This window comes from Trichechus manatus, unplaced genomic scaffold (assembly GCF_000243295.1).
Source record: "Trichechus manatus latirostris isolate Lorelei unplaced genomic scaffold, TriManLat1.0 scaffold00030, whole genome shotgun sequence".
Classification (NCBI taxonomy): domain Eukaryota; kingdom Metazoa; phylum Chordata; class Mammalia; order Sirenia; family Trichechidae; genus Trichechus; species Trichechus manatus.
In genome coordinates this window covers 12,680,654-12,706,273 of record NW_004443966.1, presented here as the reverse complement: position 1 = coordinate 12,706,273, position 25,620 = coordinate 12,680,654, and the positions used below count along the sequence as shown (strand labels likewise).

Below are 25,620 nucleotides of genomic sequence, written 5' to 3'. Positions count from 1 at the left end.
CTGCTGCTACTATTCCTACTACTGCTGCTGCTGCTATTCCTACCACTGCTGCTGCTGCTGCTGCTGCTATTCCTACTACTGCTACCACTACCATTGCTGCTGCTGCTACTACTGCTATTACCACCACTGCTGCTATTCCTACTACTGCTATTACTACCACCGCTGCTGCTGCTATTCCTACTGCTGCTGCTACTATTACTGCTGCTGCTGCTATTACTGCTACTGCTGCTGCTGCTGCGATTACTTCTATTACTATTGCTGCTGCTCTGCAGCCACCACTACTACTGCCACTGCTACTACAAGATCCCTCTGACTGCATGACTCAGAGATGCACCAGCAAACCCCAGGGCTCCTTGTGAGGCAACAGACAGCCCAGGAGCCAGTCACTGCAGGAACAGCTTAATGCTACCCCCTGTACCCTTCTCCCCTCAATGCATTTTTCTAAAACATGCCATAGGTTTATGCCGTTTCCTTTTTCTTCATCTCTTCAATTCACCCCAGAGGGACAGAAATTATTTTTAAATTGGTTCTGCATTCCCAACAGTTACATAAACACTCGGACAACAAGCTCTCTGCTCAGCCAGGGGATGTTCCTCTCCTGCAGGGGTACGTCCTCACTCCTGCTGTGGGGGAAGAGGCCCCGGGGGCTGGAAAACGGAGCCAAACTGTACAGGCCCAGCAGTGAGAGGGACGGAAACCAGGTGACCAACCTACGGCCACGTGACGTCCCTCCCAGCCTCCTAGTCCCGCCGCCGTTCCATTTCGTCCTTATTTCGGTCCTAGGGGACTCGGTGTCTGTGAGACGTGCAGAGACCTGGGGACTCCTTGTCTACAGAGAGGGGGAGTCGCCTTCTTTATCTCAGCCAAGCGTGGGGGGCGGGCAGAGATGGAGATGGGGGACCCAGACCAAAAGAGAAAAAACGTTTGTTTTGATAATTGTGAAAAATGATTTTGAAATACGAACAGTATAAAAACAATAAGTAGACAGCTGTGTATGCCACCCAGAATTAGCATCTTTTTAAAGCAAGAAATACGGGGAGGCGTGTGGGAAGGACACAGGTCTGGGGGTTGGGGCAGTTTCATCCCTGACTCACTGTGCAGCCTCTGCAGCTCTCTGGGGATCGGATTATTTCCTGGAAAAAGGAGTGCACCAGCCTCGGCCAGTGCTTTCCAAACTCCTCTCTTTCTAACTATAAAATCTCTCCTTCAACAAGAGCAGAGGTGCGCTGGTTCCATGGGGCAGGCCACCTTGGCTGCCCCGCCCAGCTCCTGAGCTTACCCTGGAGCTCTCTGCCAACTCTTGGGGCCCCAGGACAAGTTTTGAGAATACCCACTACACCACCTCTATGGCCGCTCTAAGCTCTGACACTGTGTAATTCTGTATAGTGAAATTATGAATATCCTTAGCATAATTATTTTACGCACAATCCAAGTGATACGGAACACAGCTTCACCTTCCCTAACTTAAAGCGATCTTTTACTTAGAAGGCAGGAGATTCAAAGTAGTAGTGTTTGGGCGATTCTTGTCTTTCTACCTTTTCTAGCATAATCATGCATGCAGGACGGATTATCTACCTATCGGCCTATATGTACTTTAAGGGTATTTTTATTAAGAGAATTGCGTCTGTTGCCTTTCTCACAGATTTCCCTTACCTGTCCCCTTAAGTGAAGTGTTTACCTCTACAGCTTCCGTATTTTCAGAGATTATATCTTTGAGTGGGAAACACCAAGCATCCTAAACTCTACACATCTGGCCCCAAAACAAGGCAATATGGAATTTGGGGGCTGGAACAGGGAGAGAGTCCCCTCCTGAATTTTCAGCAGGAGGCACAGCATGGCTGGGGCTGGGGCTGGGGGGCGGGTGGCAGTTCTGTGCAGAGGCGGCATGGGGGAGGGGGTTGTGTGAAGTGGAGTGGGAGGAATGTGGGGTGGCCCCTACCGATGTGCCTCCTTGTGAGCTCCACTGCTGCATTCCTGTTGACGTTGGAGAGCAGCCCGAGGCAGAAGCGCTCTGAGTTGGAAGGGTCGGTGAAGCCGTCTACTGTCATGGATGGCTGGGAGGCGTGGAAGGTCTCCCCAACACGCTGGTTCAGCTCGTAGTAGGAGATGGAGCACCAGAAGGCTGGCTCGCAGTAGGTGACTGGCTGCAGGTCTGCAGAGACAGGCCAGGGGACTGGGTTAGTGGGTCACCCCAGACCCCTGTTCCCTGGATGGGTCCCTTGCATGCTTGGAAAACTGTTTCCCCGTCTTGCCAAGGGCATTAATAATCCCCCACCTCCATGCCTTTTATAACAAAATGTGTAGGGCCGAATCGGACAAGATACTCAAGTATGTTTAGAGAAGGCTGGAGCCTTCCATCCTGTCAAGAACCACTGATTTCACTTATTTTTAGCTTGGCAAGGCCCAGCCCCACCTGCCTGGCCTTGACAAGGGCTGAAACAGTTTTCAAAGAGGTTCCCAGCCAAAGTGTAGAGGGTCAGGCAGCAGCGGCCCCTGGACAGATGCACTGGACACACCTGGGGTGTTCTCCCTGTGAGGTGGGGCTTGCCACCTATGTAGGTCACCTCCAGCCACTCGCTCAAGGTCCCCAAAGTAACCCATACTAATCTCTGCCCCCAAAAGGGCTCCTCTGTGTGGCCTTGGGCAAAATTCTTAGCCTGCTGAAGTGCAGTTTCCATGTCTGTAAAGTAAAAAGAAGGAGCCCTGGTGGTACAATGGTTAAGCACTCTGCTGCCAACTGAAAGGTTGGTGGTTCGAACTCACCCAGTGACTCTGTGGGAGAAAAACCTGGCAATCTGCTCCTGTAAAGATTACAGCCTAGAAAACCCTATGCGACAGTTCTACTCTGTCACATGGGGTTGCTGTGAGTCGAAAATTGACTTGACAGTACCCAATAATAACAAAGCGAAAAGGCTGGGCCAGCTCTGTGGGTTCAAAAGGGTGCTCAATGTCTGCAAACCCACACACTCACCAGGCAGGGTCGGCAGACTGAACCTGCCTCCATGTCTCTTATCATAGATGGTGTTTCCCCAATGTTTTTAGATGCTGTTGGGGTGGCTACGACACAAACTCACTGTCATGGTGTGAATTATGTCCCCCCAAAAATGTGTGTATCAATTTGGCTGGGCCATGATTCCCAGAATTGTGTGGTTGGCCTCCATTTTGTGATTGTAATTTTACGTTAAAGAGGATTAGGGTCGGATTGTAACACCACCCTTACCCAGGTCACATCCCTGATCCAATGTAAAGGGAGTTTTTCCCTAGGGTGTGGCCTGCACCACCTTTCCTCTCTCAAGAGATAAAAGGAAAGGGAAGCAAGCAGAGAGTTGGGGACCTCATACCACCAAGAAAGAAGCACCATGAGCAGAGTGCGTCCTTTGAACCCGAGGTTCCTGCACAGAAAAGCTCCTAGTCCGGGGGAAGACTGACGATGACAAGGACCTTCCTCCAGAGCCGACAGAGAGAGAAAGCCTTCCCCTAGAGCTGACGCCCTGAATTTGGACTTCTAGCCTACCAGACTGTGAGAAAATAAATTTCTCTTTGTGAAAGCCATCCACCTGTGGTATTTCTGTTAGAGCAGCACAAGAGGACTAAGATACTCACCTACAAGAAATTCTGAATTTGTCATAGTCTCAATCAAGGGATCCTCAGAGTAAAACCGCCACCTTGTGAGGGGCTGGTTCTCTTTCTCAGAAGAGTTGGGAACCCGTGAAATAGAGGTTCCTCCCTCTTGTGATCCCACACCACCTTTCCACTTTCATTGCCTATGACTCCCTCAACCTCCTCTCACCTCCAGCCACACCAGCTCCACATCTGCCCAGGTACCCTGACCTCTACACCTGCATACCTTGCTCACACTGACCGCTGGGCCAGGAGTGCCCAGTCCATACACCCTGTTCCCCGCCTACGTGACTCCCACCCGTCTGTTGAGGAACCAGAGTCTCCTGCTGCTCATTCTCAGGCCTTCGTTTCTGACCTTCAGCGTGGATTGCTCACTCTGGGCCCTGCATACATTTGGAGCTGCCTGGTTACCGAGGGTGCCCTGGCTGCTCAACTAGACCATGAGGTCAGAGAGCCCAGGCTGACACCCCTCCTCCCTCACTTTAGCCCTTCGCATGGGGCTGTGGGTGAGGGAGGAAGGGGAACGCGGCCATGCCCAAGGGTTAGCACTGGCCAGAGGACCCTGCCCTTACCCGGCCTCTCTGCTCTCCCTGCTCACCACAGGCCGGTCAACTTCCGGGAGCAAGACCCCACAGGGGATCTCTGCTCACCAGCCCTTTGAGGTATGTAAAGCCCAAGAGAGAAAATGAAAAGCTGTTTCTGCCCCACCAGGAGGGCCTGGGTGCCCCTGGCGGGGCACAGCGGCCCTGACCTCCCCCTGGGGTCTCGATCTCCTCTCAGCGTGAAGAGAAAGCTATCACAGTGCTGGAGATTCGACCATAACAATTCTCACTCCACACACACCTGGACAGTGTCACCTGGAGGGCTGGGACACCTGGATCGGGTTTCTCAGCCTCGGCACTATTGCCACCTGGGGCTGGATAGTGTTGTGGGGGCTGTTCTGTGCATTGTAGGGTGTTTGGCAGCCATTGGACACCAGCAGCACCCCCCTCGCCTGAAGATGTAATGATCAAAAATTTCTCCCGACATTGCCAGGTGTCCCCTGGGAAGCAAAAAACAGCCCCTGCAGAGAACAACTGCCCCCCGGGTGACAGAGCACAGGCTTTAAAGTCAGAAGGGCCTTAGTTTAACCTCAGCCCAGGCACTTACTAGCTGTACAACTAGGAGATACCAGCTCAGCTCTCCAGCTCCAGCTTCCACTTTTCCCTCCCTGAGCCACCGGTGCAGGGGATCCTTTTTACTACCTGGGGCTCTGTGGGTAGACTGAGGTAATTCATGTAAAGTACTGAGAACAATGCAGGACACTTATCAAGCCCTCAATAAATGGTGTTAACCACAACGATAATAACCTTGACTATATGAACTGGAGAACATCCTGTTTCTGTCTCAGACTTCCATCTGAAGACGGGGCAAGGCATCCTTGCCCCATTCTTCTCTTCCCAGCGTGGAGCAAGGAAAGCTGATGATGAAAGCAGGGATCTAAGCTACTTAATGGGGCAGGGAGGTGGGCCCAAGGACAGGGTCAGTGTGGCCGTGTGCTGGCCCTGAGGGTGGGCTGAGGCACTTCAGCCACCTCCTCCTCGGGCTCTGCTAGATGCTCCAACATTCCAATGAGATAAGCTATATTCTAAACAGTGTGGTCACCAACATTTCAGCTGTGTTGCTTTGGAAACCAAAAAAAAAAAAAAAAAAGAGAGAGAGAGAGAGAAGAAACAAGAAATCCAAGTGTATTCCAAGCGTTCAAAGCAGCCAGGCAGCATGTCAGAGCCAACAGGGACTGTGGATGGGCTGCCGGCACCACTACCCAGGCGAAGACCTGATTCTAGCTCAGCCTCTGCTGACCTTGCTATGTGACCTCAGGGACTTCCCCTGTCTGGCCTCTGTTTGCTAGCCTGTACCATGACTACAGTAAACTAGAAGACAACCAGACCAGGCCATCTAGGTCACTGTGCTTCTGGCAACAGATTAGCCTGAACAGGCAGGTTTGGCTGATCTGGGCTGCCCCTGGTTTCCTCAGCAATATGCAAAACAGAACACAGAGTCCTCACCCCTAAATGATAATACCCTGTCCATCATCCCCGGGGCTTGGTCTAGGTAGGAGAGAGTGCTAGGTTCCCAGGAGCACCGGCACAGCCCACACATCAGAATAAGAAAAGCCAGCAGGTCACTGGTTGTCTAGCATGGTGCTGAAACCATGCTCTGGGAAGGTGTGGGCTTCAGCAGTCTCAGGAACCAGAGAAGGGCTTGGGGTCTGAGGCCAAGAGGTCCTCCCAAGCAGATCTGAGCCCTCATCCAAACATCACTGCAATTCACAGACACACGCTGGACAGACATCCCAGTGTTGTGGAAAACTGGACGCAGGAGCCTGACACATAATTAGGAAGATGCCACTTTGGGGGACTGTGTAGTCAGGCCAAAGGCAATATTTGAAGGCGGCCACTTCAGAGTGCAGTTTGGATGAGCCGACCTGCATTCAGAAGCGGGAATGAGCTGGGGGAGCAGCCCCAGCCAAGCGTTTACTATTCTCTGTAAACAACCGAAAGCCAGCCCTGCCTTTGCTTGCCTCCCCACCCACCCCCATCACCCCTCCGCTGCTTCCCCAAGGCAATTCTGTGAGACGAGCTGCAGACCAAACCTACGGCCACTACCTCTGGGTTCTGCCTTGAATGGCGCATTTTCATTTTAACTGTTTGTAGGCCCTTATTTCTTTCCCACCAAAGGACTTATTCACACCAGAGTCAGTACAAGAAAAAGAAAAAATCAAGACCCTGTAAAGGATGGCTATAAACAGGACAACCGAGAAGTTATAGCTACTGAAAGAACATCCAGCTTGGCTCTGAGCTTCCTAGCAGACCAAGCAAAAAGGGAACATAATATGCTACATGGCTTTGGTTTGTGAACAGACAGTGCTTACTAGTTCTGCAGGGAAACAAAGCTTGTCCTGGCACTAAATCCCTAAAAGAAATCTCTCAGGGGAAACCCCCCACCAAAAAGAAGGAAGGGAGAAGGACAGAAAGAAAATAAGAAAGGGATGGAAGAAAGGAAAGGGAAGGAAAGGAAGGCAGAAGGCAAGCAGGCAGGCAGGCAGAAAGGCAAGAAAGAATCAAAGAGAGAGAGCGTGCAAGCAAGCGAGCAGGCCCACCCGCCTTCCCTGGTTTCAAGAGTCTTCCAACAAATGCAGAAGTAATTTTACATAAGGCTGCTTCTTAAAATGGACCTGAAGACATGCCATTAAAAGGGCCCTCTGGGAGGACAGCTCTGCAGCCCGATGGAGAGCAGTGCAGCTTCTCCAGGCCAGAGTCACACACCTAGAATGGTGGATGATGGCACATGTCCAAGGCCTTCCCTTTACACAGCTCTCCTCCCAGCCAGACGCGTGCATCTGTGCTCATCTCCCTCCGTCCAGCAGAGGTGTTTGAAATTCAGGAATCTCCAGCCTGGCTGTTCCAGGCCCCCACCCCCACCAGTGCGGTGGCGGCCAGATTCTTGAGTGGCATGGGGCACTTAATTCATGGCTGGCCCCCTGCTAGCCTAACGCATTGGCTGGCTTCGGTTTTGAGCCCCGTTCCAAGCTGGCATAGACCTTCTGTTTTGTTTAAGGAAAAGAAAACAGAATAAAACCCAGAAGGAAACACTTGGATTAAGGGACGCCTATTAAAAACATGTGCAAGAGATCCAAATTTGGTAAAGGGAAAGGGGGGAGGCCAGAGAGGGGTGGAATTCACTTTCTACTATAAATCGAAAGCAGGGAATGGGCAAAGGCCAGAAGCACAACGAGCTGCAAGGCTAAAGGTCAAAACGTAAATTGGTCTAGCTTGGGCTGGGCCCTCCTCGTCTGGAAAAAGCAGTTCCACCTCCACGCTCTAATTCCCATGTCCCTTCACGCTGCCACCTCTTTGTCCTTGCTGTTCCCGCCATCTGGAATGCCCTCTCCCCACGCATATGCGCTCACTCAACCTTCAAGGCCCAGCTCATGCGGCTGGGAAGCATCCCATCCCCCTCCACACAGAAGGCCTCTGGTGTCCCGGCGGCTGCCTGTGTACCCTAGTCTCCTGCGCTAGATAGTCAGTTCCCTGCACGTCTAAACCCAGCTCTGTCCTCAGCATCTGGGGGACTAATTCCAACCTATAGCAAAAGGATTAAAGCAACGAACCAAGTTGTGCACAGAATGCACCCCATGCTCTTGTTGCCTAGGACCAGTTGCCTACAACCCAACAGAAGGGACACATTCTAAGAGCCGGGCCCTCGGAAATATGAAGGCACCCAGCGGCTGATGTCCTGATGTTTCACGAGCTTACGGACAATTAGAGCTGGAGAAGGCCTCGGGCAAAAACCTCGTACAGCAGCATGAAGACACCTGGAATGGGAAGGGGCCTGGGACCTGAACCCCTGGCCTGTCTTCAGGGGCAGGGGTCTTGCCACTGCCTTACAGCCCACCTCTCTCCTGGCAAGAGAAGAAGCCACACCTGCCCCCATGCACTCTGGGAAAGGCATCACCTCTTTAAACTCCAGCTCAACTGCTGCTCCGGGCCACTCACCCATACCTTACTTTCTTTACTCAAGGCCTCCCCCTAAACGCCTTACTTTAAAGCAGGAACCGCTTACTCACCCAGCAGGATCCAGCTGGTTATCTTTTTTCCTCTCTCCCCACCTCCTCCCTCCTCCTTCCCCTCCACTTGCCTCAATCCCTGACTTAACTGCTTAGGAAATTCCAGGTGACTCACCAGCACCATGTGTAATAACAGGAACGTCACCTGCTCAGATCCCCTTCTCTGCAAAACAAAGCCCGAGGGGTCCCTCGAGAGCCTGCCTCGGGCCAGGTGCTGAGCTGAGTCTCAACCACACATTTGGGGCACCTCCCCGAGTCACCCGCTCCTGGGGTTGCTTTTTTTGTAGCAGGAAGCCCAACCTTCCCAAGCCTGAGCCCCAGGGCAAACACCTGAAGTGGGGAGGAAGTGGAAGAAGGAGCCTGTGTCCTATGCTTTATGCCTTTTCGTGTAATAATTTCATAATAACTTCTTTTAAAGGAATCATCGAATGGCCTGCAGCAACTCCCCTATCGTATTCTAGGAAGAGCTCACTGTGTACCTTGTCTCCGTCCCACCAGTGTGGGACATACTGGCCACGAAGAAGAAACACATAGGCTGCCTCCACGTCCCCACCCTTCATTTGCCCTTCAGCCCATTGCTGACCGACTTCAGCCCCCCACCCCCTGTAAGGGTTTCCTCTGACATCTCATTGCAGCTCGGCAGAGCCTGCCCACTGCCACCACAATGCCAGCTGTGCTCAGAGCACGCCCTGCCCTTTCATGCCATTCCTTCCATCTGCAATGTCCTTCCTTGTATCTCTGTCTCACAATAACCCACTTGTCCTCCAAGGCCCAGCTCACAGATGTCACAACCTCTCTGAGGTCTTCCCCACAGCATGCAGAACTTTCCTTCTTGGCATGCCAGGCCTGCCCTCCTCTGTGCGGGCTCCCTTGGCACCTGCACTCTGCAGCACAGTTGGACATGGACACCTCCAGCCACCCCAGGCTGTGAATGCCAAGTGTTCAGCCAGCCCTGTGCCCCCAGCATCAGCACGTACTAAGAGAATGAATGCATAGGAAACAGCCAGGAAGCCTGGATGCGTGTCCCAGGGGAAGTCCGGCTCTCCTCTGAACCCTCAGAGCACATCATCTGTTCCTACTTCTTGTTTTATGGTTATTTATAGTCCCAACAAGGCCATGAGCACCTTGATGGCGGGGTCTGTGATTCCTCTTCAAGGCCCCCCCCACCTGGACCGGCACACAGTAAAGTGTCTGTGGGACAAACACACGAGGAAGAGATGGGTGGGCATGGCTCCCACCCAGGGGCCGCACAGGACACAGGGTCCTCAACCTAACATTTGTCCCCAAGGAGACATTAACAAATGCCCTTCTTTGAGCCTTGTTCTTCTGAGTGAGAAAGGGAGGAGCTGGTCTAAATGACCCAGCAGGGCAGGGTCATGCTGCAAACGGGAACACGTGCTCTGGACCCCAAAGGCCTGAGTTCAAAGCCAGCTCCCCTACTTACTAGCTGTGTGACCTGGGATGGACTAATTACCCAGTCCATCCTTTGATTTCATAATCTGTAGCATGAAAAACCATACTACTATTACCTTATACCATTACTATCTTGTAAGGTGGCTAAGTGGTACCAACAGTTAAACAAGAGCTGAAAGGTTGGTGGTTCGAACCCACCCAGAGGCTCCTCAGAAGCTTCCTGCTTCTGAAAGATCATAACCTTGAAAACCCTATGGAGCAGTTCTACTCTGCACACACGGGGCCACCATGAGTCAGGATCGACTCAACAGCAATTAACAACAAAACAACTATGGTACCTCATCAGGTTGTTAGGAAGACTGAGTGAACACACAGGAAGCACTCTGAATAATATAATACTCAGGAAATAGTAAGTGTTCAATAAACATTTGCTATCATCATCACCCTTCTCTCCTTCCATTCCAGCTATGCCCCAGGAGTCCATGCGATTTTTCTGGGTAGGGATGATGCCAATGGTTGTGAATGGGCTGGAGGTGGGGGCGCAGGGGCTCGTCAAGCAGAAGGAAGTCGGGCCTGTCAGGGTCTGCGTCTCACTGTGAGTCCTAACCCTGACTCGGTCACTGACTCGTCCCCCAACTCATCCTCGATTCAGATCTTCCCAGCAGCTGTGGAACTAGATTAGGGCAAAGTGGCCCCCACTCTCTGCCAGCCAGGCTTGGGGGCTGTTCCTTCCTTTGGGAGAAGTGACTTAAGAATTCCATCTCTTGGATGAGCAGCTTAAGGGCGGGGCAGCGGGAACAGAGAACTGTGGCCATCAGGACTCTGCCTTGAGTCCAAACTCAAGAACCCATCTCATTATCCTTGTCTACACGGTCTAGAGCAGAATTTACAGCACACCCTCCATCGGATAACTTTCAGTCTGAACCACTGTGTCGGGGTGGCTGCCACCTCCAAGCTGACCTCTGGGGTTCCAAAGGCAAGTGCCTGTTCTAAGGACTGACAACTAAAAGTGCTGCCTTGGCCACTGTGGGGTAAAATAGCTTAGAAATTAAATCTAACCAGTCAACCTCAAAAGCTCAGAGTCAAGTTCACAAGCCTGGCCTTTAATTTCTCAACTGTTAACATAGCTTCTAGCCTACAGAGTTTGTTTTTAATAACTCAAACAGTCCCTTCCATCAGGAATGTCACCTACCCTCTGCAGAGCCCAGCACTTAAAGTAATGTTATTTTACAAAGACGCTAAAACACATCTCCCCAAGTCACATCTCACGCTGTCCACCTGTCAGCCAATACTCCAAAGGATGAATTTCTTCATCTAATGCTATCAGTCAGGGGCTTGAAACAAATGGGGAACAAAAGCCAGTCCAATCCACTCTTACTCACCAAGATCAAAGAGTAACTATTTCTCTTCCTGAGCCACAAAGTAAATCCCAGAAATAAAGGCTCAAACAAAATCAAACTCACATTTTCTAAAAGTACCAGACCAGAACATTAAAAAAAGTTCCCCTTAATAAAAACTAAACAGATATTCCATTTGTTTTAAGCCCTTCAAAGGCTCAATGCTAAAGCCACGAATGAGCGAGACAAGACCTCTCCCACGCTGGAGAGCTGAGGACTCTCCTAGATTATAAGGGCGAATCTCAGAAAAATTGATCCAGGACTCTAACCACTGAGGGGTGGTTATGGAAATCATGGTCCAGTCTCTCCAATACATTGACACAATTCAAAACGATAAACCAAAAAAACAAACATGGTGCTGTCGAATTGATTCCAACTCATGGCAACCCATGTGTTACAGAGCAGAATTGCTCCACAGGATTTTATTGGCTGTCATTTTTTGGAAGCAGATTGCCAGGCTTTTCTTCCACAGTGCCCCTCGGTGTGTTTGAACAGCCAAACTTTAGGTTAGCGGCTGAGCGTAAACCATTTGCTCCACCCAGGAACCTCAAAATGATAAACAGGATGTCTAAACACGGAAATGTGTTTACAAAATAATGCAAAGAGAAAAAAGAATCAAAAAATGGGTATACACTATGACTGCAATGGTAAGGTGGATCTCCGAGTCACAAACATCAAAAGGAATGTGATAAAATGGAAACAGTTATATTAAGGTGGTGGGATTATGGGGCATTTCCTTCTTTTAAAATTCCTTTTATGTTACCATTTTAATAAAAATGACATAATTTTAAGATGAACTGCTCAGATAAAATCCAAATAAGTGTATTTGGAACATGTCTCCACACATTGGGGGGCTGAAGCCTGCACAGCTGCTTGTGGCTTCGCATCAAACCACACATGTATGCTTGGCTGACCACAGACCCTCTCTCTCGGGCATAAGGTTTGGGGGATTTTCATTCACTCACGTCTAACCAGCACCCAGGGGAAATACAAACCCACCACACTGCTGCCTTTTCTGCCACCGCTGTTCTCAGGTTTCCTCGTTATGTGGGTGACGCCAGAATCACTGTAACCAGAAACCTGAGGGGCTGAGCTGGGCTGGTGGGGGACGGGGTGAGAGCTTTACCTTCAGCAAACCCCACCACCACCACCACTGGCCAGCACCCAGGGCTATTGCCAGAGAGGGTTACAGTCATACGCACAAGGAGATACTCACCCAAGTTATTGTGTGCTGGGGACATCGGATTTGGGGATAGGTTTGGAGAACCTGCAAGATGAGACACAGTTGTGAGACTTTGTAAAAGATTCTTCGCCTGAAATGCCCAATTACGGAACACGTCCATCAAGATGGGGTGGCTCAACACAGCAGGAATAAACCTTGGATGGAGACTCTGAGTCCCAGGAGAAGGCCTAATCCCGTAATGGTGCCCTTCTCTGGGCCCCACTTTCTTCATCTGTGAAACGAATGGTGAGTGGATGATCTCAGAGGTCTCTTCCAGGACCTGACATTTGAGGATCCTAACCAAGACACCCATGGCATAGGGCTGCTAAGTACTCAACTAGGCTGGATGACACCTTTTTCCTCTAGCCTATACAGACCTGCCCTGTTCGCTATACCCCCAGGAAAATGAAGGAAACGGGGAGGCCACCCTCTCAGCTGTTTAAAGGCCCAGGCAGCCCCAGGCCAGGCTTCCAGACAGGTGGGGCTTGAGGCCACCCAGACCTCACCAGTCACTGCTCTCAGGTGGATGCTGCAGTGGCTCAAGCATCTGGAAATACCAACTTCCCACCCTTTCTTTGGGTTTCAGGAAATGCACAAACCTACCTAAGAAATCCTGCAACTCGGCAAAGAGACTGACATCTTATGTAAGACATCATTGTGCATGTGGGAAAAAGCCCAAATATACCCAATTCTTCTTACTCTCTCACCCTTTCTCCACTTTCCACCCCCAGAAAAAAGAAAAAGACATCCCATGGCATCAGCTTTAAAAAAAAAAAGAAAAAAAATATGAGCAACCATCCTCTTGTCTCTCACCTGTTCCTGGTATCCACGTGGCTATAGAGAGTTATTTATTTATTAACACCTGGGTGGCACAAATGCTTTGTGCTTGGCTACAAACCGAAAGGTTGGTGGTTGGAATCTACCCAACTGTGGAAAAGAGTGTGGCGATCTACTTCCGTGAAGTTATAGCTGTCGAAAACCCTATGGGGTTCTACTCTGACACACATGGGGTCGCCATGAGTCGAAATCGACTGGACGGCCTGGGGTCTGGTTTGTCTGCAGGGACCTGGCTTGGGCACACTCCTGATTCCACCAGCTCCCAGTGCCTGACGCCTGCCAGTGCCTGCAGGCTGGGCCCTGCATCTGGCCTCAAGCATATACTGCCTTGAACAGTTCATGGCGGTCTCTTTCTTCTCCCCAACTCCACTGTAACCTCCTGGAGGGCAAGGGATGAGTCATGAATTTCTCTCTCTTCCTCAAGAAACCTAATCCCTCAGGGCATGTGGCAATCGCTGGAAGGAACAGCTTCACAATCAGTCCCAGATTCTAGACACGCCACCACTGAGCTACATGACTGGCATAATCATTTAATTTCTTTGAGCCTTAATTTTTTTTCCTTAGATACGAAACGGGGTCATATCATCTACTGTGTGATGATGCGGAGCCCTGGTATTGCAGTGGTTAAGAACTCAGCTGCTAACGAAAAGGTTGGCAGTTGGAATTCACCAGCCGCTCCTTGGAAACCCCACGGGGCAGTTCTCCTCTGTCATATAGGGTCGCTATGAGTCGGAATCCACTCGACGGCAATGGGCGTGATGATATGTAAAAATTAAATGAGATCATGCATATAGAACGCATAGCACTATGCCTGGTGTGTAGTAAAAACCGAAAAACCAAACCCGACTCGTGGTGACCCAATGTGACAGAGTAGATATGTCCCATAGAGTTTTCTTGGCTGTAATCTTTACAGGAGCAGATCACGAAGCCTTTCTTCTGAAGCGCTGCTAGGTGGGTTCAAAACACCAACCTCTGAGTTAACAGTCGAGTGTGAACCATTTGTGCCACCCAGGGACCTACTGATATGTAGTGTTGTTGTTGTGGGGTGCCGTCAAGTCAGTTGTGACTCACAGCACCCCATAAGACTTAAGAGTTGCCCCACAGGGTTTTCTAGGCTATAATCTTTATGGAGGAGATTGCCAGGTCTTTCTCTAGTGGAGCCGCTAGGCAGGCTCGAACCACCAACCTTTTGGTTAGCAGCTGAGCACTTAACTGTTGCACCAGCAGGGGTCCTGTGGTATGTAGTAGGCACTCAGTAAAAATGTTTGTTTCCTACTTAGTAGCAGCCCAAGTCACGAGGACTTTGGAAGGCTGTGGGACCCTCTCACTTGTCTGGAAGGGTATGTATGAGCTGGAGGAGACACAGGGTGGACAAGGTGATCCTTCAGCCCTGACGGAGACACTGCCACACCTCAGCTGGCAGGGAAACCAAGCCCTGGAGCAGTTGGACTGGTTTTCAAATGGGCAACTTCGCGTGGAGAACAGAGAATAAATAGGAGGAAACACTCCCCCCACTCCAGGGCTGGCTGGGGCCCGCAGAGCTCCATCTCCACTTCAGATAAACCACTAATGTTCATAGCAGGGCCCTGCAGATATGAGAGGAGAGGAAGAAGGGAGAGGGGACAGAGAAAATGGAGCAGAAAGGAGGAAGAGCAGGGAGGCAAAACGAGAGCTGAGAGAGTAGAAACGTGGCTGTTCTTCCCATATAGTGACCCTCTGTTTTGTTCTGTTTTTTTTTTTTTTCAGTAACACTAATCATCCAACAAATATGAAGAGCAGCAAGGCGGGGTGAGAGAAAGGAGGTGAGAATACAGCATCTGGAGAGATGCTGCTTAGCTGGTCGGCTTCTCCTGCCAGCATTTAATAGCTGCAAGCTTGCAGCGGTCACCTGGCATCGAATACGGGAAGGTCTTCAATGCATTCCAGATGCTGCCAGCCACTCATCCAGGCGGAGAGTGCTGAACTCAAGAGTGCCACAATGCCCGAGACAGATTTCAACGATGTTTCCAATGGATATGAGAGTCTCTCTCATTCTTCTTTCAGGAACTGCACAATCTCTTTTAGGCTATGTGTTACGGGCAGGGGGCTGTGTGTGAAGGGCATGCCCACCATCACTGGATGGAACATCTGCTTGGCCCCCGCCCCTCCTCACCCAACCACACACATGCAGTGTACATCCTATGTGGCAGCTGGGGTGCAATTCAAGAAGCTGCTGGTTTGGCACCAATTTGGTCCCATAACAAATGACACGGGAACATCTGGAGATGTGGCTGGAGAGAACTGGGCCGGATCCCTCATGGCAGGAGCACGTGGGTCACATTTGGTCACCGCAGAAAAATAGTTGCTTCAGGGTTCCTCCCTCACCATCGGCAAAGGCCTTGCCTACAGCCAGGCTCTCCTCTCAGCTCAACTATTTCAGTGCACTCCTTCCCAGCCCATGGTCCCCTCATCAGCCCACCTTCCACCCTACTGCCAGCAACAGCTCACTAAGGCACAGATCCTGCTAAAAACCTACACTGGTTCCCCATCAGCCACAGGCTAAATGCCAACTTGTCCGCCTGGTTCCCCAGCCCTGTGTGATGGGCCCTCCCATCTCTCTCCCTTCGGAGAAGTCTGCTCCAGCCCAAGTTCTCCTGCCCGTGCCCTCATGACTCCACCTGGTGTACCCTTTGCCCGCCCTGATGGCTTGGCTACCACCTACACGTCTCCAAGACTCAATTCGAGAAAAATCTACACTGCAAGGCACTGCTCTGACTCCCATACTTCCTCCCCAGCCTGGATGAGGTGGCCCTGCTCTGAGCCCGATGCCGTACGGCATCTTCCATCAGGGCAGATGCGACTGCACGGTAACTGTGGGTTGTCTTCTCAGTCTCCCCCATACACTGTGAGCAACGCAGGCTCCTCTTCTACCCCAGCACCTGGCATGCTACCTGGCATAGTTGTTGCTCTGTAACTACTGGACAGATGGATAGAATGAAGGAAGGGAGGGAAGGAAAAAGGAAAGGAGGAAGAGAGGATGGAAGGATGACAGGTGGGTGGAAGGGCAAGGCACTCAGTGAAGATTACACCCTGTGTGACTCTCACCTGCATCCATGCTGTGGTTCATCTGGTGGTCACTGGTTTCTCCATCTTCACTCAGGTAACCCGGGGGTGGGGTTTCTGGGAATCAGAAAGAAGCTGGTTCATTAATCGGCCTCCATGGTTTGGGGTCTGAGACACCATCTTGCAAATGTCACACATTCAGGCCACTATCCCAATGGTAGGTACTGGAGGAATGAGGTCGTGCCTGAGGGTACCAGCTCCTGGCTTCTGCTCCCCTCATTCCTTCAACTTCCCAGCCCCCTGCCTGATTGTAACTGCCTTTGTTTGCATCCTCCCCACCTCCCCGAGTCAGAAATACTTGTTCCTAGAGCCTCTGCCAGGCTAATCTCTCCCCATCCTTCAAGGTCAGATTTACTAAGTTCCAACTGCTCTGGGGAAGCCTCTGGACTTACCTCAGCTCCAGAGGCATATCTACAGAAGGGCGCCTATGGCAAGCCCTGAAACTGCACCCCCGCAGAGCCAGAACAGGAGCCCAAGGGCAACCTCTACATTGCACCCCATCCCGCCCAATTTCAAGATGAAGCAACGTTGACAGTGGCGAAAAACGCAGTGCCCTCTCTCGTCCAGCTGCCTGAGTCAGGCACCTTTCACATTTGTCGTGCCATGCCTGGTCTGGCATCCCCTTGGACTTGCATCCAGGGGGAGGTGCCCCCCTCTGCCCCCTCTCCCCCTACCCCTCTGCACCCGTCCAAATATCTCACACGCATCTTTCAGATAACTGTACCATAATATCACTCAAAAATCAAGGTCAAGCTCGTTAACCTTTTACTTGACACATAACGGCACTACCTGAAAATCACAACTGCACCTTCCTCGCTTTACTGGTGAGAACTGATCTATGATGCGCTCAGAGTTATTTTTTTCAGTTTCTTCTCTTCCTACACTCAGCAGAGCAAGATCATGCAGTCGGCCTTGACCCACGGAGGCTCTCAAATACAAAAGAATTAGTTTTAACTTGCTGAATGATCTCTCACAGCTGGCGATGGAAACTGTGATGGTTAACAGAGACTGCTCGGTGGCGACCCCCTTCAAGGAGTGCCCAGGGCACGTGCCATACCTGCCATACCTTAGATGTGCTTCTGCAGTGAGTCAGCCCTCACCGATCTCTGTCCTCTGAGAAGCTACGGCCTCACACCTGCCCCCGGGCCCCTACTATCTTCTGTGCAGATCTGCTGGTGTCATTTGTCTTTTTTAGGGGATGTGCCTTAGCTTCCCAATTAGGCTGCACATTCAGTGACGGGCAGAAACTGTGAGAGCTAGTTCTCTGAGCCCCCGTCCACCCACAGGCTGACTCTAAGGCTTGCTGAGTGAGTGGGAGTGGATGACTTACCCTCCAGAGAACAGCTCTACCTGTGGAAGGATCTGAAAACGCTGGCAAGAGGCATGGTGGGGCCAGGAGCCAAGCCCGGCTCTCCTTGAGGCTTTGACCCAGCTCGCAAGGCCACTCACTTTAAGCCCAACCTCAGCCCAGTAAACTAATGCAGAGTGAGAGTCAAGGCCAAGTTAGAGCACGCTAAAAGGAATGCAGCATCGGGATTACGCCCCAGCGCTGTCAGGCCGAGTTCCCCAGGACTGGCGAGAATGCAGGAGAGTCACACATTATTTGCATGTAAATGACGGGCTCCTGAGAATATTTATACACTCACCCTTGCAGAGTGAAAACTTTTGAATTCAGCCTCAACCCCCACCCAGACTGTAACCCATCACCAGGGTCTGAAGGAAGGTGGCCCCAGCCCGGGAGAAGACCCGCCCCAGGCTTACTTACAGGGCTAGCCCACCGCACGCTGCCCAGCCCCCGGCTCACCCCGGCCTCTCCGGCTCGCAGCCACCCCTGCAGGCCCGAGACCATCGGGGATCCTGCCTGAACACCAGCACCAGGCCGCAAGGGCGGTGAGAGGAACAGCATCGCTATTTCCGCTTCCAAAATAAATGATTGTGCTGAGGCCAGGCGGGAGGGTCACGTCGCTCCTCCGTGCCAAGAAAAGCATCATTAGCGGCGAGCGGGGAGCTGAGGCCACGGGTCCTCTCCCAACAGGGATGCGGTTCTGAGTCAGGGCCCCGGGGCCTGGCTGTGCGCAGAGAGGGCGGTGACCGGGTGAGCTCGAGGGGAGCCGGAGGGGGGCACTGTCGGGCTGTGGCGCCGCCCTCGCCTCAGGTGGGCAGAGCTGGCGCTGCGCAGGTGCGTACCTGGAATATTGCTCTGGGGCTCGATGCCCGCGGGGAAGTTAGTGTTTTCGGGGATGGAATGGCTGTAGTCGTCCAGCGGGGGAAACTCGGCCGGGATCTCCGTGTGGCGTGGCACCAACACAGGAGGTAGAACTGCCCAGGAGACAAAGTAGAGGCAGTCACCCCCGATGCCCAGCCGGCACCAAAGGCCCTGCACCCCCAAAAACGCACCACAGCCCCCTTTCCCCTAGGAGGACGGGCGGAGGGGCGAAGGGGGAGCGCAACAATCCCTCAGCCCAACAGGAGGCGTACCTGGGGTCTCTACTCTCTGATAGTGGTAGGGATTCACGCAGACTTCGTCCTTCTTCATGTTGAAGGCGAACTCACACAGCTCCATGGCCCGCAGCTCGTGGTGGCTGTGCAGGTCGGGCCATCGCCACAGGCGGCAGTAGATGACGTGGGGGAGCCCCTTCCGATGGGACACCTGCAGCCGGCCATCCAAGGACCTGCCAGGACGGAGGGGCAAAGAGAGACACCGGAGTGGGTTTGGCTTGCCTTCTCTGAGGCCCTGCCTGCGAGTTTGCTGGCAGAGCCTCAGAATTGCTCCCCTCCTCTCATTTCTCTCAGACACGGAGGTCCAGGAGATCAGAGGATCATTGTTAGTGCTGGAAGGGATCCCAGAAGAAGAAAACAGAGGCCCACCGAGGAAGCAAGAGGGCTTCGCATGGCTGACAGACTGGGCCTTGAACCCACCAGGCCCCAGGGAGAGAGTTCTCCAAACCACCCCTGCTCCTCCGAAGAGCGGCACGCCCTGTGAAAGGGACAGCATTTAATCTTGCTTGGAAAAGGTCCTCGAGCCACTCATCTGATCCCAGCCCAGGCAGAAGTGTGGAGAGGGACAGGACCAGCCAAGTGGACCAAGCAAGAAAACGAAAGTTCTTTTGGCACAGATGCAAGGACCACAGGGATACTAGGAAGGGATACTACACATGAAGCACACCAAAACAAAAGCCAAACCCACTGACATCGAGTTGATTCCAACTCATAGTGACCCTACAGGACAGAGTAGAACTGCCCCATAGGGTTTCCAAAGAGCAGCTGGTGGATTTGAACCGCCACCTTTTGGTTAGCAGTTGTAGCTCTTAACCACTGCACCAACAGGGCTCCATTAAGTGCACAGCCATCTCTAATTGCTCTTAATCAATGCTCACCGAGTTCCTCCCCGCCAGAAAGCTCACACATTAGAAAACAAGAAATAAAAACCCTCTTTTTTTAGTTGTTATTTGCGGTGAAGCAGGGAGGGAAAGGGGGAAGTTGAAAGGGAATTTAAAAGTCTACACTATAGACCTCTCAAGGGTTCCTTACAGTTTGAGGGCTGACTGCAGGTTGACCCAGGTGTAACCGTTCACAGTCATTCTTCTTAGAGCTAAGGTGTAAAAGGAATGGCATGCAGTGCGCAAGAAAAGAGGCTGCAACTCCACACCAAGGTTCGTTCTGTAACTGACCCCGTGGCAAATGTCCAGTGCCCTCTCCTGGTGCAAACAACGTCCTCTATGGTGATTTGGCCTTCAAGCAGCTGTGACTGGTGCCCCACCTCTCAGGCCATGCCACTTGGGCTGTCAGATGGCCCCCAGCCACCTCCACCCCCTCACACACACACAAAGATGGCGGCTTAAAAGCAAGACAATGAGCAATTCTGTTCTCACTGTAGGAACTGTTGCAACATCAAAATCCCATCCTCAAAGCACAGCCTGGAACCAGAGGTGACCAGATGCCACTCAATGGCTAGCTAGGTCTGGAGAAGGCTGCTTCTCCCTCCCAGGCTTGAGGGCTGAAACCCACTAAGGATTCGGAGAGAGGGAAGGGGCAGAAGAGGGAAAAAGGCCCGTTTATTGAGAGTTGATTAGGCACAGGTTACTATGTGATGCATTTTCCCATTTAATACAACACAATACAATAATTTAATACAACAATCCTCATTTTGCAAATGAGGAAATCAAGGCTCAGTAACTTGTACGAGGTCTCAAAGCCACAGCGTTGTGGAAGAAGCGGGATGGCCAAGGGTTACATAGCTGGCCTGCCAAATGATTTCCTCGCAGCTATATGAAAATATACCACAAGTCTTGGCCTATTTATTTTCCTGTCTAGTTACTCCCCAGCATCACCCGAGACTGATGCTTCACATAAAACATGCGACCCGCAGAGAAAAGCTAGAAATGTGGTTTTATATTATCTATCACATATACACAGTATTTTATATACTGTCAATTCACATTATTCTTGGTAGCTGTAGTGTATCAAGTTGCTACAAGCAGTGAATTAGTGACTACTGAACTAGCCTTGTTCAGCCTCAGCTGGACACATGCAAGTTGCCTGGTAACTCAAGTTTCTTGCCACCTTGTGCATGTACACATATCTACAAAAGACCTTGAAAGCATCACAAGTACTGATTTTGGGGTTACAAATAAATTTTAGCAGGTAGACGAACTATAAATATGGAACCCATGAGTAATGAGGATTGCCTTTTTTAAAGAGCCAAAAGGCAACTTTATATTTGAACTACACATACTTATTGTCTGTAACACCAAGCCATGTGGTGGATTCTATTTTCCAAAGACGGTCACAACATTATCTCCCATCCCACCTGCTCTTCTTCAGTGCTCTTCTTCTCAACACTCCTCTCGAGTGGTAGGTCTACGTCGTCCTTCCTTGAACCCAGGTGGACCTTTGTGGACCTTGATCAACAAAGTATGGTGAAAATGATGCTATGTGATTTGCAAGGCTACACCATAAAACTGTCACGCACTTCCACCTTGTTCGCTTTGAGATGCTCTGTCTTGGAACTCAGCTACCATGCTGTGAGGAAGCCCAAGCACCCACATGGACAGGCCACACACAGGTGCTCTGGCTGACAGGCCTAGCTGAGATCCTGGCTGACAGTCAACATTAATCACCAGACATGTGAGACAGAGGGCAAGTCTTCAGATGATTTCAGTCCCCTGAGTCTTTGAGTATTCCTAGCCGAGGCTCCAGACATCATGGAACAAAGACAAGCCACATTCTAGTCAAATGCTATGTTCTAGTCAAATTCCTGATCCATGGAATCCATAAGCATATGAAATATCTTTCTTTATGAAGTTCTGGGGTGGTATGTGACATAGTTACTGGAACACTGCCAATAGAGAATCCTGTGTGGTCTTCTCCCTTGTATTAACAGGTATGTTCCTAGAGGGCAGGGACACTGGCTTTCTCATCTTTCTATCTCCATGAACATGTGTGAACTGATTAAGGGTGCCTGCCCTCAAGGAGCTTATAATCCAGTTAGGTAAACAGGATATTCAGAGCGAAGCAACAGTTACCAGGAATAACACTGACTGCTCTGGTTTATACAGCACTTCAGCTTCTCCCAGCTCCTTCACGTTAGTTTTTTTTCTCTTTTGACTCTCACAGTCAGGCTGAGAGATAGGCAAAAGTTATCAGGCCATGTTACATGTGAGGAAACTGAGGCTTAGGGGGTTCAGTGACTTGGCCAAGATCACAAAGTTCTAAGGGGAGACCCAGGTCTAATTTCCTTCCTACTGGAGACTCCTAGTCCAATTTCCTTCCTACCTACTACCCCATTTCTGTAATAAACACAAGGGCCATGAAAATAGTAGACTCATGCTGTTCCTACTCAAAGTGTGGTCCCTGGACCAGCAGCACAGGCAGCAGGACGCTTATTAAAAATATAGGATCTCAGACCCCACTCAACCTACTCCATAAGCCACGACAGCTGAGATGCTCAGGAGTGGCGGAAAGCATTACCAGCTAAAAGTAAGGTAGGGAGGCTTCTGAAGGACGTGAATTTAAGATGATGTCCAGTTTCAGACAGCTGCGGAGAGTCGATTCATCTGGAAACCCACAAGTATGTTAATTTATTTAGCATATATTTTGTGAGCACCTATTATGTGCAGCATTAAGGATACAGTGGTGAGGGAAACAGACCTGGTCCCTGCTCATACAGAGCTTACAGTCTAGAATGACACCAATCAAATAACCATAAAATAATTACTGACAACGAAAGTGTCCTAAAGGAAAAGTACAGGGAACTTAAGATTATATGACCACGGGGACCTCACTTTGCTAAAGAGTTGGCCAAGGCATCTCTGAGGACTTGACGGTTAACCTGAAGGTCTAAAGGGTAAGTAAATACTGACTAGACAGAGGGGTGTGGGAGAAGGGCGTTTCAAGTAGAGGGAACAGTGTGTGCAAAGGCCCTGTGGAGGGTGTGAAACATGGTAAGGTAGGAGGAACTGAATGGAGATCAGAGTGATTGAAGCAGAGAGAGAGAGAGAGAGAGAGAGAGAGAACTGGATACAAGATGAGGCTGGGGTGGCAGGCAGGGCTGATTCTTCATGGCCTTGGAGGCCATGATAGGGGGTTCTGCCTTTTTTCTAAAAGCAAGAAGAAGCCTCTGAAACGCTTAAGCAGGGCTGTGTGTGCACGTATATGAGAAAGAAGAGAGGCCTTGTGATAGTTCAACTACATCTGATGAGCAGACTGGAGGAAGAGAGGGTGGGGACGCAGACTGAATGAGATGGATGCTCATGAATTAAGACATACTCAATGGAAATACAGCTCTTTCTACAAGAAGGCCCATCCCAGGACACCCCTCCCCCAGGCAGTGGACATGGCAGAGTACCATTTGCAAGCTGTGCCTCTGTGCCCTCTTACGACTAAGGGCATCCATTTGTCTGAAGAAACAGAATTCATGGGCACTCCGCAAGGCGCTAATCAGATACTACCAGTGCATCAAGCAAAGAAAGAGAAACAGAGAAATCTAATCAAACTCTCTTAAGATTCTGGCCTGGGACAGAGGAAGGACAGACAAAGGTCAGAGCTGGGCTTGGTCACAGGGAGTGACTGGGAGCTGCTGACTAAGGGCATCTCAAAGGATGTAATTACCTCCTTCCCCTGGGGCCCCAGACCAAGGAACCCCTAAAGGTGAAAAACAGTAATTACCAGGCAGAACAAGAGAGGGCTGAGGACAGCCTGGGGCTTGTTCCTGAGGTATAGAAGAAAGACTGCTGGTCTGGAGTCCTAAGACCTTGGGTCAGGCTGTGCTTCTGCCCTCTCCTAGCTGTGAGATACTAGGCAAGTCACGTGATCTCCAAGGCCCTCAGTTACCTCATCTGTAAAATGGGGAATTCTGCCACTCTGCTGACCTCACGAAGTTCTGTGGCCATTTATACGTGTGAAAGTGCTTTGTAAAGCACCACACAGATGAGAGTTATTATGCTAAATTACAGCAGCCACTCTCCAACCCAGCCTTGCACAAATGCGGTGGGTTACGGGGTTTCGGAGGAGAGAAAGGGAGAGTGGGAAGTGGTGAGGAGAGAGTAAGAGAATTATTCATTTGTTCCCATTCCCTTGCAAAGCCGCTGAGTACTCACAGATTAGGGAAGTGACACATTTTTTCTTCAGTGTTTGACAAAACCCCCAACAAAGGGCCAGCTGGACATCTGTAGCTGCCGCTGCAGGGAGAGGCAAATGGTCCCCTGAATGTCTGAGCCTGCCCAGGATGCCCTGGGGAAAGCCTCAGGCCAACAACAAACAAGGACTGGGGCTGTGGAGGAAGCCCTCAGCGCAGGTGATAATACAGAGTGGAAGGAGGGGTGGTGGTGGTGGTGGTGGTGATGGTGGTAGACACACAAGAGAAAGGTCTCAGTTTCCATGGGGCAGACAGTCAAGAGGGTGGGTGAAAGGCCAGGTTCTAATCAGCCCTAGAGCAAGACTTGAGCCTTCAGGAGGGGAAGGGGGCAGGATGCTCGGAGTGGGCGGCATACCCCCGGGTAGGGAGGGATGCTCACATACAGCCCTCAGATTCAGAACTGAAACACAACTAGCCAGCACCTTACTCAACAGAGGTCCAGGAAGACCCAGGGCCTCACGCCTGCTCAGGAGCCTGAAAGGGAAAAACGGAAGTCACGAGGGATGTGGAGCTCTGGCAGGATATGGGTGACTGTAGCCAAGGTCTAGGTATGAGGTGGAGCTGTGATGTGGTCATACAGGTTTTGTAGTTGAAGGCTGGGAACGTGAGACAAGAAGTAGTGAAGGACAGAAGGCTTACTCCTTTCATAGGCAGAAGAGCTCAGTTTCCTGATTCTTCATCCAATCCTTTCTATGTTACATGGGCTGTTTCCTCTCAAAGTCTGAAGAGCTTGGCTGTCTATTAGAACACTTACGATGTAGTAGAAAGTTTCAGGCAAAGAAGGTGGGAGGAGAAAGGAAGCAAGTGGAGAGGGGAGGAAGAACAAAGGGTATGGGGAACTAGGGGGAAGGCAAAAGAGGATGGGGAGAGGAGGGAGGAGAGGGAAGGAGGAGACAATGCAGGGAGCAGAAGAAAACTTCCAAACAAAACAAAACACTACTCTCAGAGAGAGAAAATACTGTATTCCTTAAATAGCAACATTAGCAGACTATTTAAAAAAAAAAAAAAAAACTCTTGGAAATTAATAATAAAGATAGTATAAAGAAAGGTCAAGAGACAATAAAGTCAAAGACTTCTTGAGTTTTTAAAGTCAATACACACATTTTTGATGATAATTAAAGTTTTAAATAAAAAGCAAAGGAGCTACAGTAATTGAGGTAGTGTGGTAATGGCATAAAGACTGACAAACAGACCAACAGAACAAAAGAGAGTCCAGAAATGGACCCACACATATATCAGCAACTGATTTTTGACAAAGATACAAAGACAATTTAGTGAAGAAAGGACAGTCTTTTCAACAAATGGTGCCAGAACAACTGGATATCCATCTGCCAAAAAAAGGGGAGAGAGAGCTTTAATCTACACTTCATACCCGATATAAAGATTAATCCAAAATGGGCCATAGAACTAAACGTAAAACCGTGAACTATAAAACTTCCAGAGGGAAACACAGGAAAAATCTTTTTGACCTTGGGATAGGCAAAGATTTCTTAGATACCACGAGAAAAGTATAATCTATAAAATTGATAAATTAGAATTCATCAAAGTTTAAACTTCTGGTCCTTGAAAGACACTGTTAAGAGAATGAAAAGACAAGCCACAGACTGGGAGAAAATATTTGCAAAGCATATACCTGATAAAGAATTTGTTTTCCGAATATATAAAGAACTCCTAAAACTCAATATTAAGGTGTCCGGCTACCACCACTGACTGCTCTGACCAGGATCACAACAGAGGGTTCTGGACAGAGCTGGAGAAGGATGTAGAACAAAATTCTAACACA

General features: G+C 50.4%; 1 protein-coding gene across 3 annotated transcripts in view; it reads right to left on the bottom strand.

The window, feature by feature from the left end:
- SMAD3 (SMAD family member 3) overlaps window positions 1-25,620 on the bottom strand; it is a 141,356-nt gene that overhangs the window by 13,673 nt on the left and 102,063 nt on the right. Inside the window, exons 2-6 of one of the 3 annotated variants that reach the window (XM_004374687.1) lie at window positions 18,680-18,873; window positions 18,389-18,520; window positions 16,184-16,258; window positions 12,257-12,307; window positions 1,940-2,152 (exon numbers count right to left, since the gene is read on the bottom strand). In XM_004374687.1, the coding sequence (XP_004374744.1) occupies window positions 1,940-2,152; window positions 12,257-12,307; window positions 16,184-16,258; window positions 18,389-18,520; window positions 18,680-18,873 (665 nt within the window). Of the gene's footprint in view, window positions 1-1,939; window positions 2,153-12,256; window positions 12,308-16,183; window positions 16,259-16,990; window positions 17,897-18,388; window positions 18,521-18,679; window positions 18,874-25,620 lie in introns of those variants that run through there. The other 2 variants (XM_023729745.1, XM_023729746.1) reach the window with 2 other exon arrangements.